Source organism: Suncus etruscus, chromosome 4 (genome assembly GCF_024139225.1).
Source record: "Suncus etruscus isolate mSunEtr1 chromosome 4, mSunEtr1.pri.cur, whole genome shotgun sequence".
In the NCBI taxonomy this organism is placed as follows: Eukaryota; Metazoa; Chordata; class Mammalia; order Eulipotyphla; family Soricidae; genus Suncus; species Suncus etruscus.
In genome coordinates this window covers 141,065,389-141,080,201 of record NC_064851.1, presented here as the reverse complement: position 1 = coordinate 141,080,201, position 14,813 = coordinate 141,065,389, and the positions used below count along the sequence as shown (strand labels likewise).

At 41.4% G+C, this 14,813-nt stretch overlaps 1 protein-coding gene and 1 non-coding gene across 3 annotated transcripts; one reads left to right on the top strand and one right to left on the bottom strand.

The window, feature by feature from the left end:
* Nucleotides 1-4,027: 4,027 nt before the first annotated feature.
* On the bottom strand, nucleotides 4,028-4,132 carry LOC126008060 (small nucleolar RNA U13). Its single transcript, XR_007495479.1, has one exon. It is a non-coding gene; the product is annotated as a small nucleolar RNA U13 (small nucleolar RNA).
* A 1,126-nt stretch (nucleotides 4,133-5,258) lies between these two features.
* Nucleotides 5,259-14,756, top strand: TTI2 (TELO2 interacting protein 2). Of its 2 annotated transcripts, XM_049772360.1 has the most exons (7): nucleotides 5,259-6,148; nucleotides 8,529-8,715; nucleotides 9,500-9,592; nucleotides 10,901-11,088; nucleotides 11,213-11,356; nucleotides 13,530-13,692; nucleotides 14,595-14,756. In XM_049772360.1, exons 1-7 carry the CDS (start codon nucleotides 5,487-5,489, stop codon nucleotides 14,688-14,690), a joined length of 1,533 nt encoding a protein of 510 aa, XP_049628317.1. In that variant the 5' UTR covers nucleotides 5,259-5,486; the 3' UTR covers nucleotides 14,691-14,756. The 2 variants fall into 2 exon arrangements, with proteins under 2 accessions (XP_049628317.1, XP_049628318.1); XM_049772361.1 differs by lacking the exon at nucleotides 9,500-9,592.
* Nucleotides 14,757-14,813: the final 57 nt, after the last annotated feature.

Here is a 14,813-nt window from a genome sequence, read left to right as displayed (position 1 = left end):
GTCTTTATTGCTATGGTGCGTTTTGAAATTTTTTTTGTGTTGTTGTTATGTTTTTCTTTCTTTTCCCCTTTCTTCTCCTAAATTGATATTCATAGCCTCTAAAAGGACTCCTCCCATTTTTTGCTTGTTTGATCTTTGCCCCATTTTATTTTATAACTTGAACCATCTTGTTCTGCCTCACAAATGGAAGGGGAAATAATGGAGAGTACCAAGACCAAACAGTCATATGAACATTAAGTAGAAATAAAAAAAAAATGATCAGACTTAACACCAAATTCAAAGCCAATGACAACAGAATCAATACCCAATCAACAACATGCTAGACACAAAGGAGACCACTTATTCTAGCAGCCCGAGGGATAAAGAAGGGGGGATATGGGATGTATGCTGGGAACAAGGTGAAGGGAGGACAACATTGGTGGTGGGAATGCCTCTGATTCAATGTCGCTATATATCTAAAATATTACTATGAAAGATTCGTAATAACTTTGGTCAAAATAAAAATTTAAAACAAAATCCATTTTAGAGGCTGAGCAATAGCACAGCAGGTAGCACAATTGCCTTGCATGCAGCGTACCAGAGAATGACCTGGGTTCAATTCCAGGATCCTATATGGTCCACCTTATCATGAACAATTTCTAAGTATAGAGCCAGGAGTAATACCTGAGTGCCACCAGATGTGGCCCAAAAAACAAAAATAAAAAAATTAATTTATTCATTCATTGTCATAGTTGATATGAAGCTTCATTGACTTAATTATATTAATTTCAACTTTGATCAAAGACTAATAAATCTGTATGTTTTGAACCTCATACAGTGATTGTGGAGGGTTCAGTCCTAGTTATGCTTGGGGTAACATTGGTGTGGTCACCTGCAAACAAAAGATAGCCTCAACTCATTGAGCTATTTCTCTGGCTGTAAGACTTGTAATATGTAGATAATTACATATTTGCTATTATATGTGTATTTTGTGCACAATACATTCAACTGCATCTAAATAACATTTCTAGTATAATAACTAACAAATATTATTTCTAAATGTGTTTTTATTTCTTTGAGTGCCTCCATTTCTTTGATCATTAGAATTTACCACATAAAAATATAGTCAAAATAATAAGTTTTAAAATAGAGCCTTGTTTTTCCGTGTGGCTAGAGCAGCAATTCAAAATATACTTTGATTTTGGGGAGTGATAGCACAGCGAGCTGCAGTCTTGCATGCAGCTGACCTGAGTTTGATCCCCAACATCCAAAATGATCCCCAAGCCTGCCAGGATTGATTTCTGAGTGTAGAGCCAGGAAAAATCCCTGAGCTCCACTGGGTGTAGCCCAAAAACCCACCCCCACCCCAAAATATATATATATATTTTTTTTTTGATTAATGGCCTTTTAAAAGGAAATGCTTTGCAATTTTGTAAAAGCCATTACGTAAAACATTGACCTGATTCTAAAGTCAAAACTGTAAAACATAGTATATGAAAATAATTCTAGCTGTCATTCTTCACTTCTTTACCCCGTTCTTTCTTTACATGTAATTGCTTTATTAAGTTATAATTTGTTTTATTCCCACTACTTATTTAAAAATCTAAGCAAATGCACACATCTTTCTTAGAAGAAAGGCAATACAGTCTCCAGCTTGCATTTTTCACCTATTCCATCCTAGAGTTCCATGACCTTTCCACAGGGATGGTTTTCATTCCTTTGTACAACTGTACAGAACTGCATTGTATGGGGTACCATGGTTTATTCACTCAGCCCCGTATGGATGAACATGTGGGGGCAAGAAGCATTTGTTGCACGACTAAATAAATTGTGCCAGGCACCGGGGAGAAAGAGTCTTCAGCCTCAGGAAATTCTGAGAGCACAGAGGGTCATCTCTGCAATACAAGTAGTCTCCTCATAAGAGATCTTGGAACCACTTAACACAAGGGCCATAGAAGAGCAGAGAGGCTGACACACAGGAGGGCACAAAAACTGCAGATAACTCTGCTTCCACGTGAACTTTACTTAGTACAGACGAAATCCCTGTGAGGAAATGGTGGGGGTTTATTTAGAACCTCCCAAGAATTGCTGAAGGGTGTGGTGGGAGCACCCCTGCAAAACCTGGAGATTGGAGGTGATGGGACAAGCGGTGCCTATTGCAAACTACATACATACTTCTAGTCCTGCCTACTGGCCTAGAAAGGAAATGTTTTTTTTCACCAGTTTGGAATTACCTAGAAAATCATGAGTGCCACCACTTGGTCAGAGAAGGGAAGGGCAAATGAAAAAGGCGAGGAGGAAGTGGCTTAACCACAAAATTCTCCCAAAAAGAGGAAATGTTAATATAACTGTGGTTAAACAGTGGTTGAGCTCTATATAGAAACTAATAGTAACCAGATATTGCTCTCAGCAATCTATACACATTGAACTCCTTAAGATCTTAAAACGAAAACAGAAAACCCTGAGAAGTAGAGATCATTGTAATTCTCATGATAGAGACGAAGGCACAAAGTGGATACCTAACTTTTTCTCAAAGTCACACAGCAACAGAGAGGAAAGGGTTGGAAAAAGGAAGAAAGCAAACAGATGTATTTGCAAGCAGTGTTGTGACTCCAGGGTAGGATAAAGATTCTGGGGTCAGAGCGATAGCATAGCAGGCAGGGTGTTTGCCTTACACTGGGCTGACCCTGGTTCCATCACCTGCATCCCAGATGGTCCCAGGAGTGATTCCTGAGTGCAGAGCCAGGCTGAAACCCTGAGCACCGTACAGTGTAGCCGTCAAACAAACAAACCAAAGTACTGGGATCATTTTTCACCTTCTGATTGCCTATCCCCTCTGAAAAGTCTTTCTCTAGGTCGCATCTCCTAGAAGCAGAGCCCTCGCGAGGGTGTTCGATTCCTAGCGGTGCCCGAAGCCTATTTCTGTGCTCTGCGCTCTTTACACAAAGTTTGCTTCCTGTGTTTGCTTCAGATCCAAGCACCGTGGCCAGGTTCGTTTTCAGTTCCATTGGATGCAATAGCCTCTGCAAAGGTTTTGCCTTAGAGAAGGGGAACCTGCAACGGCCTAGCAGCATGAGCCGCTAAAACCCAAAGAAGATGCACAGGGAGGATAGAAATCAAACCAAATTTATATCCCTTAGAAATAAAGAATTTCTAAGGGATATAAATTATGCATTTATATTTAACATGCCCCAAGATAACTCTTTGAAACATACAACTTTATTTTAATGAATCTTTGTGTTTTAATGTTTAAGACGTGGGGATTTTATTATTTAAACATCACAATATATATTTGGCATATTATTTATGTTAATTATGGATCTATATTTATATGATATTCAGGATATATTTATGGATCTCAAGTCTTTCAAGGAAGGAAAAATAGTATGAGAAGCTGTTCTGCCAAGGGAAATTCTAGAGAAAAAAGAAATGGTGTTCAAAAATTTCTGAGTTTGTAATACGTTAAATATAAAATTTTTTCTTGTCTCTTAAGCATGAATATAGATATATTCATAGATATATAGATATATACAGAAAAAGAAAGACTACTGACATTTTATTTACTTATTTATTTTTGGTTTTGGGGTCACACCCAGCAGCGCCCAGGGAGTCCTTCTGGCTCTACGCTCAGAAATCGCTCCTGGCAGGCTCGGGGGACCTCGAACCACCGTGCTTCTGCATGGAAGGCAAACGCCTTACCTCCGTGCAATCTATCCGGGCCCAACTTTCCTATCTATTAACTTAAATTTATAAATTGTAGTTAGTTACTGAACAGCAAATCTAAACGTCTCTCCTCTGCAATAAACATAATTTGTAAGAAAGAAGAAATTGAACCAAGAATCCGAGTGACTTAAACCTTTATTATAACTGGATCACCCAAATCACAAGTCATGCTCATAAACCACCACAAACCTGATCAAAGCCGCAGGCCTAAAAAGAAAAACCAAAACTGCTGAATATCCTATTTCTCACCTAGTTAACGCCCATCTCGAGCTTGCTCAGACCTCAAACTCACAAAGCTAAAACGCTAAAGCGACCCTCCGGTTCACGTCAGAAGGGTAATGTGCCCACGTCGTAACAAGGTTGGAAGGGAGGCACATATCACACAGACGTGTGAAAACCCAATCATCATGCTTATGAACCGGAAAAGGATCGAGCTGCTACTCGGCTGCGGGGGTACCAAGCACGGGTCACTCCCTTTTCAGAGAGGGTGACATACATTGTCTCAATAAATTAATCTTATTTTATAGAATAATGCAGATCTATAGAGATTTTCCTGATTTTTGTGTGCGTTCTTCGGTTTCTAATAATAAATAAATGAAAACAGAAGCCAAAAACTCCTGCGTGCATGTCTTTATGCAAATTTTATCCCAGGCCCCGCCCCTTTGAAGGCGCACGCTGCTAGCTTTACGACACTCCGTCATGAAAGGACGAACGTGACCGTATTCCGTCGGCGGAAGTCAGCCTCCTGCTTTGCGGCAATGGTGGCCGCCGGGTTCGGATGCTAAAGAAGCCGGAGAGCTGTGGGGCGTACGCGTCGCTTTGGAATCCCGCTCTCGAGCTTTGCTGCTTAAATGTTTTCAGGCTGTTGTCGGTCTTCAGAAAGGCAAGGCTAATCTCTGCTCTCTTCGGCTGGGAACACACAAACACACACACACACACACACACACCCTCTCCTCTCCATCATACTCCCCTCCCCTTAAACACACACACTCTACACACACACACACACACACCCTTCCTTCTCCATCATACTCCCCTTCCCCTGTTGTGTGTGTGTATGTGTGTGTGTCTTTCTCTCACACACACACCCTTCTCTCTTCATCATACTCCTCTTCCCCTGTTGTGTGTGTCTCTCACACACACACATACACACCCTTCCCTCTCCATCATACTCCTCTTCCCCCGTTGTGTGTCTCTCTCACACTCACACACACCCTTCCCTCTCCATCATACTCCCTTCCCCTGTTGTCTCTGTCTCTCTGTCTCTCTCTCTCTCTGTCTTTCTCTCTCTCTGTCTTTCTCTCTCTCTCTCTCTCTCTCTCTCTCTCTCTCTCTCTCTCTCTCACACACACACACACACACACACACACACACACACACTTTCCTCTCCATCATACTCCCTTCACTTTCCTCTCCATCATACTCCCTTTCCCCAGTTGTCTCGCGGCTGGACTCGGGTTGAATCCTCTTCCTGTGTTCTTGAGAATTCCAACCTCTGTTTAGAAAGTCTTTCCTTTCCATCTTATATTTTGTTTATTTGCTTGTATTTTAGGGCCACAGCCAGTGACGTTCAGGGGTTCCTCCTGGCTCTGCGCTCAGAAATCGCTCCTGACTCGGGGGACCATATGGGACACCACCAGGGGATTGAACCCAGGTCCATCTTAGGCTAGCTCAGGCAAGCCTTACCGCTTGCACCACCGCTTCCTCCTTCTTTCCTTTCCATCTTGACCGTTTCCCTGAGGCTCCTCCAGCCTTGGGGCTGAGGGGTAAAGGCTTTTGGAAGAATGGAGACCCCCAGCTCTCTGGACTCCTCTTCGTGCGAAGACTCCTCCCTGCCTGGAGAGGAGCCTTCTTCCTCTGCCCTCAGTCAGGCCTTGTCTCGGATTTTGCACCAACTCGCCGTAGACCAGAACACCCGACGGACAAAGGCCAGCCAGGCAGCAGCACTGCAGGACCTCCGTGGGCTGATCGAAGCCGCGGACTGTGAGGGGTTGTTCGGGTGCGATGATACCCTTCCTGGAGGGATGCCCTCGTTGCTGGGGCGCTTGGCTAGAGCCCTGGAGAAGGCCGCGTCACCACCCAAGGAGCAAGAAGGCAGAGACGAGCATTCTGGGCACCCTGATGTGGCCGAGAGAGCTGTGGCCGTGGGGACAGTGTTTCTGCAGCTGCTGACGAAGGTGGAGGCTGCCAAGAACCACCCGACTTGCCCCATGTGGGGCCCTGGCCTCGGCCACGTGGCCAGCTCTGCCTATGTGTTCGCCGTCGCCCACTCTTCAGAGCACCCGTGGACCAGCCCTGGATCTCGGGACATGGCCCGGGAGGTGTTGGCACAGCTGCTGAGAGTGGCAGGCTGTGCTTCTGTGGCGGGGCTCCTCGTTGGAGAGAGGGAAGATGAGAATGGGAGGTTGAAGGCCATTCTGGCGCTTCTCCAACCCGAACTGAACAAGTGAGTTTACAACTACTGCCCACCTTGTGCGGGAACGTTAGACAACATGTCGAGTTGGTGCTGTTTCTGCCCAGGAGTTAAGGAGCTTTTGCTGCTTCTACAGTTCGATGGAGGCTGTCCTAGACAGCTCTTTAAAGACCCTTAAAGGGCTGATTGTAGAATCCAGGGATTCACGACTTCCTTTTCTACATGTTCTTTTCAGCCCTCGTGACAGCTGCCTTGGAAATGGGAGGTTATGGCCCTTGATTAATGTCTAGTTTTCAATATAGTTTTTGGGTGGCCACACCTGGTGGTACACAGGGCTTATTCCTGTGTAGGATCTCAGGGATTTGTCCTGGTGGGGCTTAGGGGACCATATGGGATACTGGAGATCCAACAGGCTCAGTCATGTGTTAAGGCAATCTCTACTCGCTGAGCTATATCACTCATCCCGATGCATAATTTCCTGTGAAATCAAGTGGGAATGGGACCTGTAGAGGATTTAAATTTAGTGAGCATATGAAACTCATTTCTAGTTATTAAATACAGAAGTAATGCGTGGGTTGAAAAAACATTATAAATCCCTTTTCTGTTACTATTAGCTAAACTTTTTGGTAAGTTCCCATATGTTACTTTGTATGTGCATGTTTGTAAGGAAAAAAATTACAAAATGCTACCATTTTGTCGGTCTCTTGAATTTAGTTTTCAGGCACAGGGGCTGGGTCTAGGTGAGCCTTCAGAGCTTTCTATGTTTCAGTTACGAAGTTGTTGTTCATAATTGCGTTTCGGTCATAAAATGTTCAACACCCATTCTTTCACCCTTGCACATTTCCCGCCACCAATGGCCCTGTCCCCCACGCCCCCATGACAGACATCTCTCTTTCTCACATCCCATCTCCCTTCTTTCTTCCCACCCCATCTCTCTTTTTCCTTATAAACACTGGTGTTTATTTGGTGTTAGCATGAGTATCACTATACCACCTTTCAGCAGTTCAGTTCTTATTTCTTTGTTTTGTTTTGTTTTGTTTGGGGGCCACACCCATCAGTGCTCAGGAGTTCTCCTGGTTTTGCTCTCAGAAATCTCTCCTGGAAGGCTCGGGGGACCACATGGGATGCCTGGAATGACCCAGGGCCATCCTGGGTCAGCTGCGTGCAAGGCAAACGCTCTAAGGCTGTGTTATCTCTCTGGCCCAGCACCCAGTTCTTGACCAGAATGAAAATTTTCAACTATCATCATCGTAGTGGTCCCTTCTCTGCCCTAACTGCGCCACCCCACTATTTGTAGCAAGGTTCTTCCTTAGACTGTTGTCTATTGCCCTGGAAATTGCCATACTATCTTTTTTTCTTTATATCCCACATATAAGACAGATTATTCTATATCTATCCCTCTTCCTCATTTATTTCACTCAGCATAAAACCCTTCATATCCATCCATATATAAGCAAATTTCATGACTTCATTTTCCTAACAACTGCATAGTATTCCATTATGTAGATGTATCACAGTTTCTCAAGTAACTCATCTGTTGTTGGACACCAGGGTTGTTTCTAGATTCTGGCAATTGTAAATAGTGCTGCGATGAACATAGGAGTGCAGAGGGCTTTTCTGCATTGTTTCTGGGCCCTTAAAGTATATTCTTAGGATATATTATTAGTACTGCTGGACCATATGGAAGCTCAATATCTAGTTTTTTATTTTTTAAAAAGGCTGGACCAGTGTACATTCCCACCAGCTGTGAGAAAGGAGTCCCTTTCTCCTCACATCTGCACCAGCACTAGTTGATCTTGTTGTTTGTGATGTGTGCCAGTTTCTGGTGTGTGATATCTCTTTGTTTTTTTCATTTGCATATCCCTGATGTGTGAAACATATTTTCATGTACTTTTGACCATCTATATTTCTTCTTTGGGGAAGTTTCTGTTCATTTCTTCTTCCCATTTTTGGAAGGGGTTAGGTTTTTTTTTCTTCTTAGTTCTATTCAGTGCCTTGTATATCTTAGATATTAATCTCTTATCAGTTAGGTGTTGAATAAATATTTCCTCACATTCTGTGGGCAGTCCTTGTATACTGATCACCATTTTCTTTAAGAATCAGGCACTTCCATTACCCCTCTCTCCTTAACCACAATCTACTTTCAGATCATAGAACCTTGAGTACCTGGCTACAAATAACTACTTACCATACCTATTAGATCAGTTTTAGACCCACAGACTGAGTGATTGGAAAGTATATTTAATACATTTCAGAAGTTTTTTTTTTAATATAAAAATGTGCTTTAACACTTAAGTTAGCTTATGTGAGATGTATGTTATTTTACAAGGAAGTACGTACTTTGTTTAGTTAGAACTGGGTAATTTTCTTTGCTAGTCAGTGCTTGTCACTTAGGTTTTAAATTTCCATATAGGGAAACCTGGAAGAATAACCCTGCCACCAAGCACGTTTTCTCATGGACTTTGCAGCAGGTCACTCGACCCTGGCTGAATCAGTATCTGGAAAAGGTTCTTCCTCCATCCTTGCTCATCTCAGATGACTATCGGACTGAGAACAAAATCCTGGGAGTACAATGCCTCCATCATATTCTGCTTAATGTGGTAAGCAGATGTTGGTTGTATTTTTTTTCCCCTGCCTGTTATTTTTGGGTCATATCTGGTAGTAAGCAGGGCTTATTCCTGGCTCTGTATTCAGGAATCAGCCCTGACTATCTTAAGGGACTGTATGTGGTGCCAGAAATCGAACCCAGGTCAGCCATACACAAGGCCAGCACCCAGCCTGCTGTACTATCCCCCTGGCCATGTTGTTTGTGTTTATTGGATAAACTGAGACATCTTGACTGTTACTGATTCACAGTATCAGTTTTATTGTTGACTGTTTATGGTTTTAATTGCCTGTTAATGCCCTTTTTTGCTGTTGTTGTTGTTGTTGTTGTATTTGGGCCACATCTGGTGGTGCTTAGAAGTTACTCCTGGCAGACGTAACTCTGTTTACTTGTATTTTCCCTCTGCCAACTTAAAAGTGGTTTTATCTCAGAGTATATATGTATATTTAACAGAATTATTGTGCCCATAACGTATGACTGATTAACCAGTCAGAGGGCTTACTGGAACTTATAGGATTCTATGGATCAAACCCTGGTTAATTAGTCCTGTGCAAGGCAAGCTCCCTACCAGCTGTACTATCTCTCTAGTTCTAAGTTTGTTTTGTTTTGTTTTGTTTGTTTTAACATTGTGCATCATGAATCTTTAAAAATGTAATCAGAAAAAGGGAGCCTGACATAATAGATGCCTCTGTCCATAATTCAGTTTCAAAAAATTTCAGAAGTTAGGTTTTTTGCCAACCTCAGAAGATTTTTTAATTGGGTAATCTATCTGATTGCAGCCAGCAGCTGATTTGCTCCAGTATAATAGGGCTCAGGTGGTATACCATGCCCTTTTCAATCATCTGTATACTCCAGAGCACCAACTTATTGAGGTAATTTTAACATTTCTTTATAACTGAGAGTCGAGTTCTGAAGTTTGAATAGGTGAAATTATATAAATGAAGTTATGGAAGATTTTCTGTTCTTAGAAAGCAATAGTGATAATTAAATGCTTTGGCCAAGTTGAGAATATGTAAGTAGTAAGTGATTGATAACATTCTCAATATGAAGTGGACAGTCCCATTTCTGAATCTTCAGATTCTGCTCATTCCTGTGGGGTGGTATGGGAAATACGGCAGTATCTCTCCAGTCCCAGTAGAAATATATTTTTAATGTATAGCTTCTTCCCTGCCCCCACAGGGAAGTTTCACTTTATTTTTGGGCCACACCCGGCAATGCTTAAGGGTTACTCCTGGCTCTATGCTCAGAAATTACTCCTGGGGGTAGTAGGCTCGGGGGAATCATATGGGATACCAAGGATTGAATCCAGGGAAGCCATGTGAAAGGCAAATGTACTATCACTCTAGTCCTTTCCCTTTGCCTTTAAAAGTGGTGTAATCTCAGAGTATGTATGTATTTTCAACAGAGTATTATGCACATAAAGTATGACTGGTTAACTAGTCTGGGGGCTTGGTGAATCATATAGGATGCCATGGATTAAACCCTGGTTGGCCATTTTTCTTTTAAAATTATTTGAGTTAGGTACTAACAGCCCAGAAAGTTGGGTTTCTTATGATTTAAAAATATAATATGAAAAACCAAAAACTAAGATAAATCAGTAACCAAAGAGCTCAAAGACCTCAACACTGAAACTTCAGATAGAATGATTAAATTGTACTAAAATGGTTCTATTTTTAGCAATTTTAAAGTACATGTAAATATCACTTGTTCAGTGACAGTAGACTTATACAAGACTTTATACTTTACTTACACCGTAAAATTGAATTGAGTTTCCAAATTTGCCATTCTTTCCTCTTATAATTAGGAAAGAAAAATTCTGAGAAGAGGGGCAGGAGTGATTGTACAGTGGGCAGGGTATTTGCCTTGCACATGGCCTACGTGGGTTCAATCCCTGACATCCCATATACTTCCCTGAGCCTGCCAGGAGTGATTTCTGAATGCAGAGACAGAAGTAATCCCTGAGCACTGCTAGATGTGGCCCAAAACCAAAAAAATAGAATAAATTCTGAGAAGTTAATTTGAGACTGAGACTGTCTGGTGGTGACAAAAAATGTAACAAGTTAAAAAATAAAAATCAGGGATTGAATTCTAACACAAACTCTAAGGATAGCAGATTAATAGAGATCCTAGAAAAATTAGTGCTGTAAATAGAATTGGTACCTTCTCCTTACTTCCTGTAGGCCGTGCTTCTTTGTCTGCTGGATATATTTCCCATCCTGGAGAAAGGCCAGCATTGGAAAGGAGGTACAGCTCGCCCCACCACACACTGTGATGAGGTGCTACAGCTGGTCCTAACCCACATGCAGCCAGAGCATCGCCTACTTTTACGTAGGATTTATGCAAGAAGCCTACCAGCTTTCGTGAAGAGGTGAATACTTGTGAAAACTGAGGCTATGAACTCCCAACTTCAAATCCTTTAGGTCACATTCTCTCTTTTGGTAGAATGAAGAGAAGCAAACACTTTTATTTTTTAATTTATCTTTTGTTTTTAGATTGGGCATCCTAACTGTCCGGCACTTGAAGAGGCTGGAGCAAGTTATTATTGGTTATCTGGAAATTTATGATGGACCAGAGGAGGAGGCTAGATTGAAGATACTGGAAACCCTAAAACTGCTTATGCAGTATACATGGCCCAGGTACAACCAAGCAGACAGGTGTGCTAAAAGCATACCTCAAAACATTTTTCTCTTCAGAACTTTGTCCAGACCATTTAGTATAAAGTATAAAGGTCATGCTACGTATTTGAGGAACACTCATTTTCACATATCTGTTGAACTGAGAAAATGGTATTAACAAGATAAAAGACACCATTATTTCAGGTATACATCTCTAATTTATAGTCATTTGTAACTTTATCATCCTAAAGTGAAAGTAGATATGGGGTGACTGCAGAGCATTCTGTAGCTGCAGCAGTGATTGTAGTGCTAGTTCTAAGGTTGCTTAGAAAACATTCCAACATGGCCAGAGGGAATTAGAGATAAGGCACTTGCCTTGCATGCATGCAGCCAATGCCATTTCAGTTTGCAGCCCTGTATGATCTCCCAAGCATAATGAGTTACTCACCCCAAACATCATTCCAACCCCTTCAAATAAAGAGTTCAAACTTTGACTTGAGAGTAAGTTTGAGGAATAAGAAGAAATTAGAGACAGCTAAATTAGCAAAAGGCTTTCTTTTGTAGATAGCTCTTCTGAACCTTAATTTCCTTTGAATCCTTTGAATAACCTTGATTTTTTTTTTTTTTTTTTTTTTTGGTTTTATTTTGGGACCACACTCCATTGTGCTTAGGACATATTCCGATGCATATTCCCTGCTTAGGGTTCCTGGCAGTGCTCAGGGCACCATTTGTTCCCAGGATAGAATTGGACTCTGATACGTGCAAGGCAAGTGCCTTAGCCCCTTTCTGCAGCCCTGTTTTCATGTTTGTAATTTAATTTATTGCCCGTTTAGTATTTCCTCCCTGTTAACTCTAATGGAAATCATTTTGATGTCAGAATCTAGTATATGCATACAAATATTTGGACTGGAATAAAATGAATATAGTCAAGATGGTCAAATCATGAAAAGCAGAGACCAAGTATGTAAAAGCTAAGTAGAAAAGCAAGCATATACAAAAATATGTATGAAGAGGGCAAGTAAATCAATTATATGTTAAATGAGAATGCTGAGCAGCACAGTTTACAGGAAACACTTTTAGGATCAAAATAATACTGTATTCTACATGTGTGTCCAGAACTATGGTGTATTGTTATTTTTCTACAGTTAAGTTTTACTGCTTCATTATGGAAAAAAAACAATTATTAACTATTAAGTGCACATGTAAATTAGACACAATTTTGTACAACTTTCACGATTATTCACTTCATTAAGATAAAAACACTTGGGGCCGGTGAGGTGGCGCTAGAGGTAAGGTGTCTGCTTTGCAAGCCCTAGCCAAGGAAGGACCTCGGTTCCATCCCCCAGCGTCCCATATAGTCCCCCCAAGCCAGGGGCAATTTCTGAGTGCTTAGCCAGGCGTAATACCTGAGCATCAAACGGGTGTGCCCCCCCACAAAAAAAGATAAAGCACTTATTAACTCATAGAAAGATATGAAATCAAGTAACAGGAAACTCAGACTTACTTCTAAATCCCAGAAATCAAATTTATTTCCTTTGTTTTTGACTTTCAGTGCAAAGAGTGCATAAAAGTTAATGAACTAGGCCATCTCCTGTTTACTGAAACACACACACACACATCCTGTGTGAAAGGGCTGGAATGATAGAAGTACAGCAGGTAGTGTTTGCTTTGCAAGCAGCCTATCTGGATTTAATCCCCAGCACCTTATATGATCCATTGAGCACTGCCAGGAATGATTCTTGACTGCAGAGCAAGGAGTAATCCCTAGGCATTGTGGTGCACAAACTAAACAGAACCGAGGACTGGAGCTAGTATAGTAGGTAGGATGCTTGCTTTGTGCCTGGCCAGACCGTGTTCGATACCTAGCACTACTTATGTTCCCACCAATGCCATCAGGAGTAAGCCCTGAAAACTGCCAGGTGTGCCTCCCCCAAGTCCTCCAAAAAAGCCCTTGGTGAGGGATGATCTCAGCTCTTCAATTTCAATGCTATAAGCTTCTAGAAGGAAATTGTGTATTCTCAGGCAGGCCAGAGTATACATCTGGGCAGTGTGCTATAGAAAAAAATAAAAACAGGGTTTGGAGGAAGACAGTTGGAGCTGGTCTTTAGTTCTTTGTCGTCTTTGACATAAAACTTTAGAAATGAAGATTTAACACTTAGATTTGTCATCTTTTTGTTTTAACATCTTCATGTAGAATTTCCTGTAGAACTGTGACTTTATTGAAGGCTCTCTTGAAACTGATATGTGATGTAGCAAAGGACCCTAACCTCACGCCTGAGCCTGTGAAAAGCACCTTACTAGAGGCAGCCACAGATTGTCTGGTTATTCTGGACCACTGTTCTCAGGGACAAGTGAAGGTAAGAACAGTTTGCAACCTGACTTCAATTAGGTTTCATTATCCTTAGGTAATGACCCTATTAGAGTATAATTAGTATTAATATGCCTGACCAAGTCTGTAAATTACCTGGAAGGTTTGAGTCTCCACTTCTGAGACTTCCAAGGGTTTGACCAAATACCTTTAAAACTATTTAGAACCTTTAACCAAAAGCTAAAAACAGATGTTCCCTGAGGGAGGACAGATTATGGGCGTAGGATTATGTGGCCTACTCATCTGATTTTTTTAACAAAATAATGGGCTTGGAGGCCAGCCTAGAATAAAGTGTAGATAAAAATAATTCAGCTCTCAGTAATGTGCCTCGTTTGTCTTTTTACTCATTAAATAGTATAGAACAGCATGAACAAGATATTTATATCCTAAAAACTTTATTTCATCCAGGCTTTCATCTCAGGCAATTTTCTTTTTTTGTTTGTTTGTTTTTTTGGGTCACACCCGGCGGTGCTCAGGGGTTACTCCTGGTTGTCTGCTCAGAAATAGCTCCTGGCAGGCACGGGGAACCATATGGGACACCAGGATTCGAACCAACCACCCTTGGTCCTGGGTCGGCTGCTTGCAAGGCAAACACCGCTGTGCTATCTCTCCGGGCCCCATCTCAGGCAATTTTCAAGTCTTAGATTCTTGACTGGTACTAACCTGCTAGTTCAAGATAAAGTAAGACATTTTCAAGGTTTCAAACAGTTGTTTTGGAATGAGGGTGTTGGAAATTGCCTCACAATGTAAGGCAAGTGTGTATACCACTACTGGGCTTGTAAACTTTGTCTCAGTGTCATCTCTTTGTTCCTTTGGTTATGTCATGAAAGGAACAATACTAAAGTAAAAGGTAAATAATTAAATCAAAGCTTATTTGATTTCTTGTTTCAGGGTCTCCTGGCTAAAATTCCTCAAAGCTGTGATGATGGCAAGATCATGAGCTGTATCAGAATTGTTTTTGAAGATACTCCCTACACTGGAACTTAAGATTTGTATTATTTTTCTGAAGAGGACTTTCCTATTCCAGTTGTATAAATAAAATATTTACAGTTATTTTTATAGCTATGATTTAGGCCTTTTTCCTTTCCTAGAAATACAAAAAAGAACAAG

Coding starts and splice junctions, on each gene's coding strand:
- TTI2 (XM_049772360.1), top strand. CDS start 5,487: ATGGAGACCCCCAGCTCTCTGGACTCCTCTTCGTGCGAAGACTCCTCC. Junction 6,149..8,528: donor CTCCAACCCGAACTGAACAA/GTGAGTTTACAA, acceptor ATTTCCATATAG/GGAAACCTGGAAGAATAACC. Junction 13,693..14,594: donor GTTCTCAGGGACAAGTGAAG/GTAAGAACAGTT, acceptor TTCTTGTTTCAG/GGTCTCCTGGCTAAAATTCC.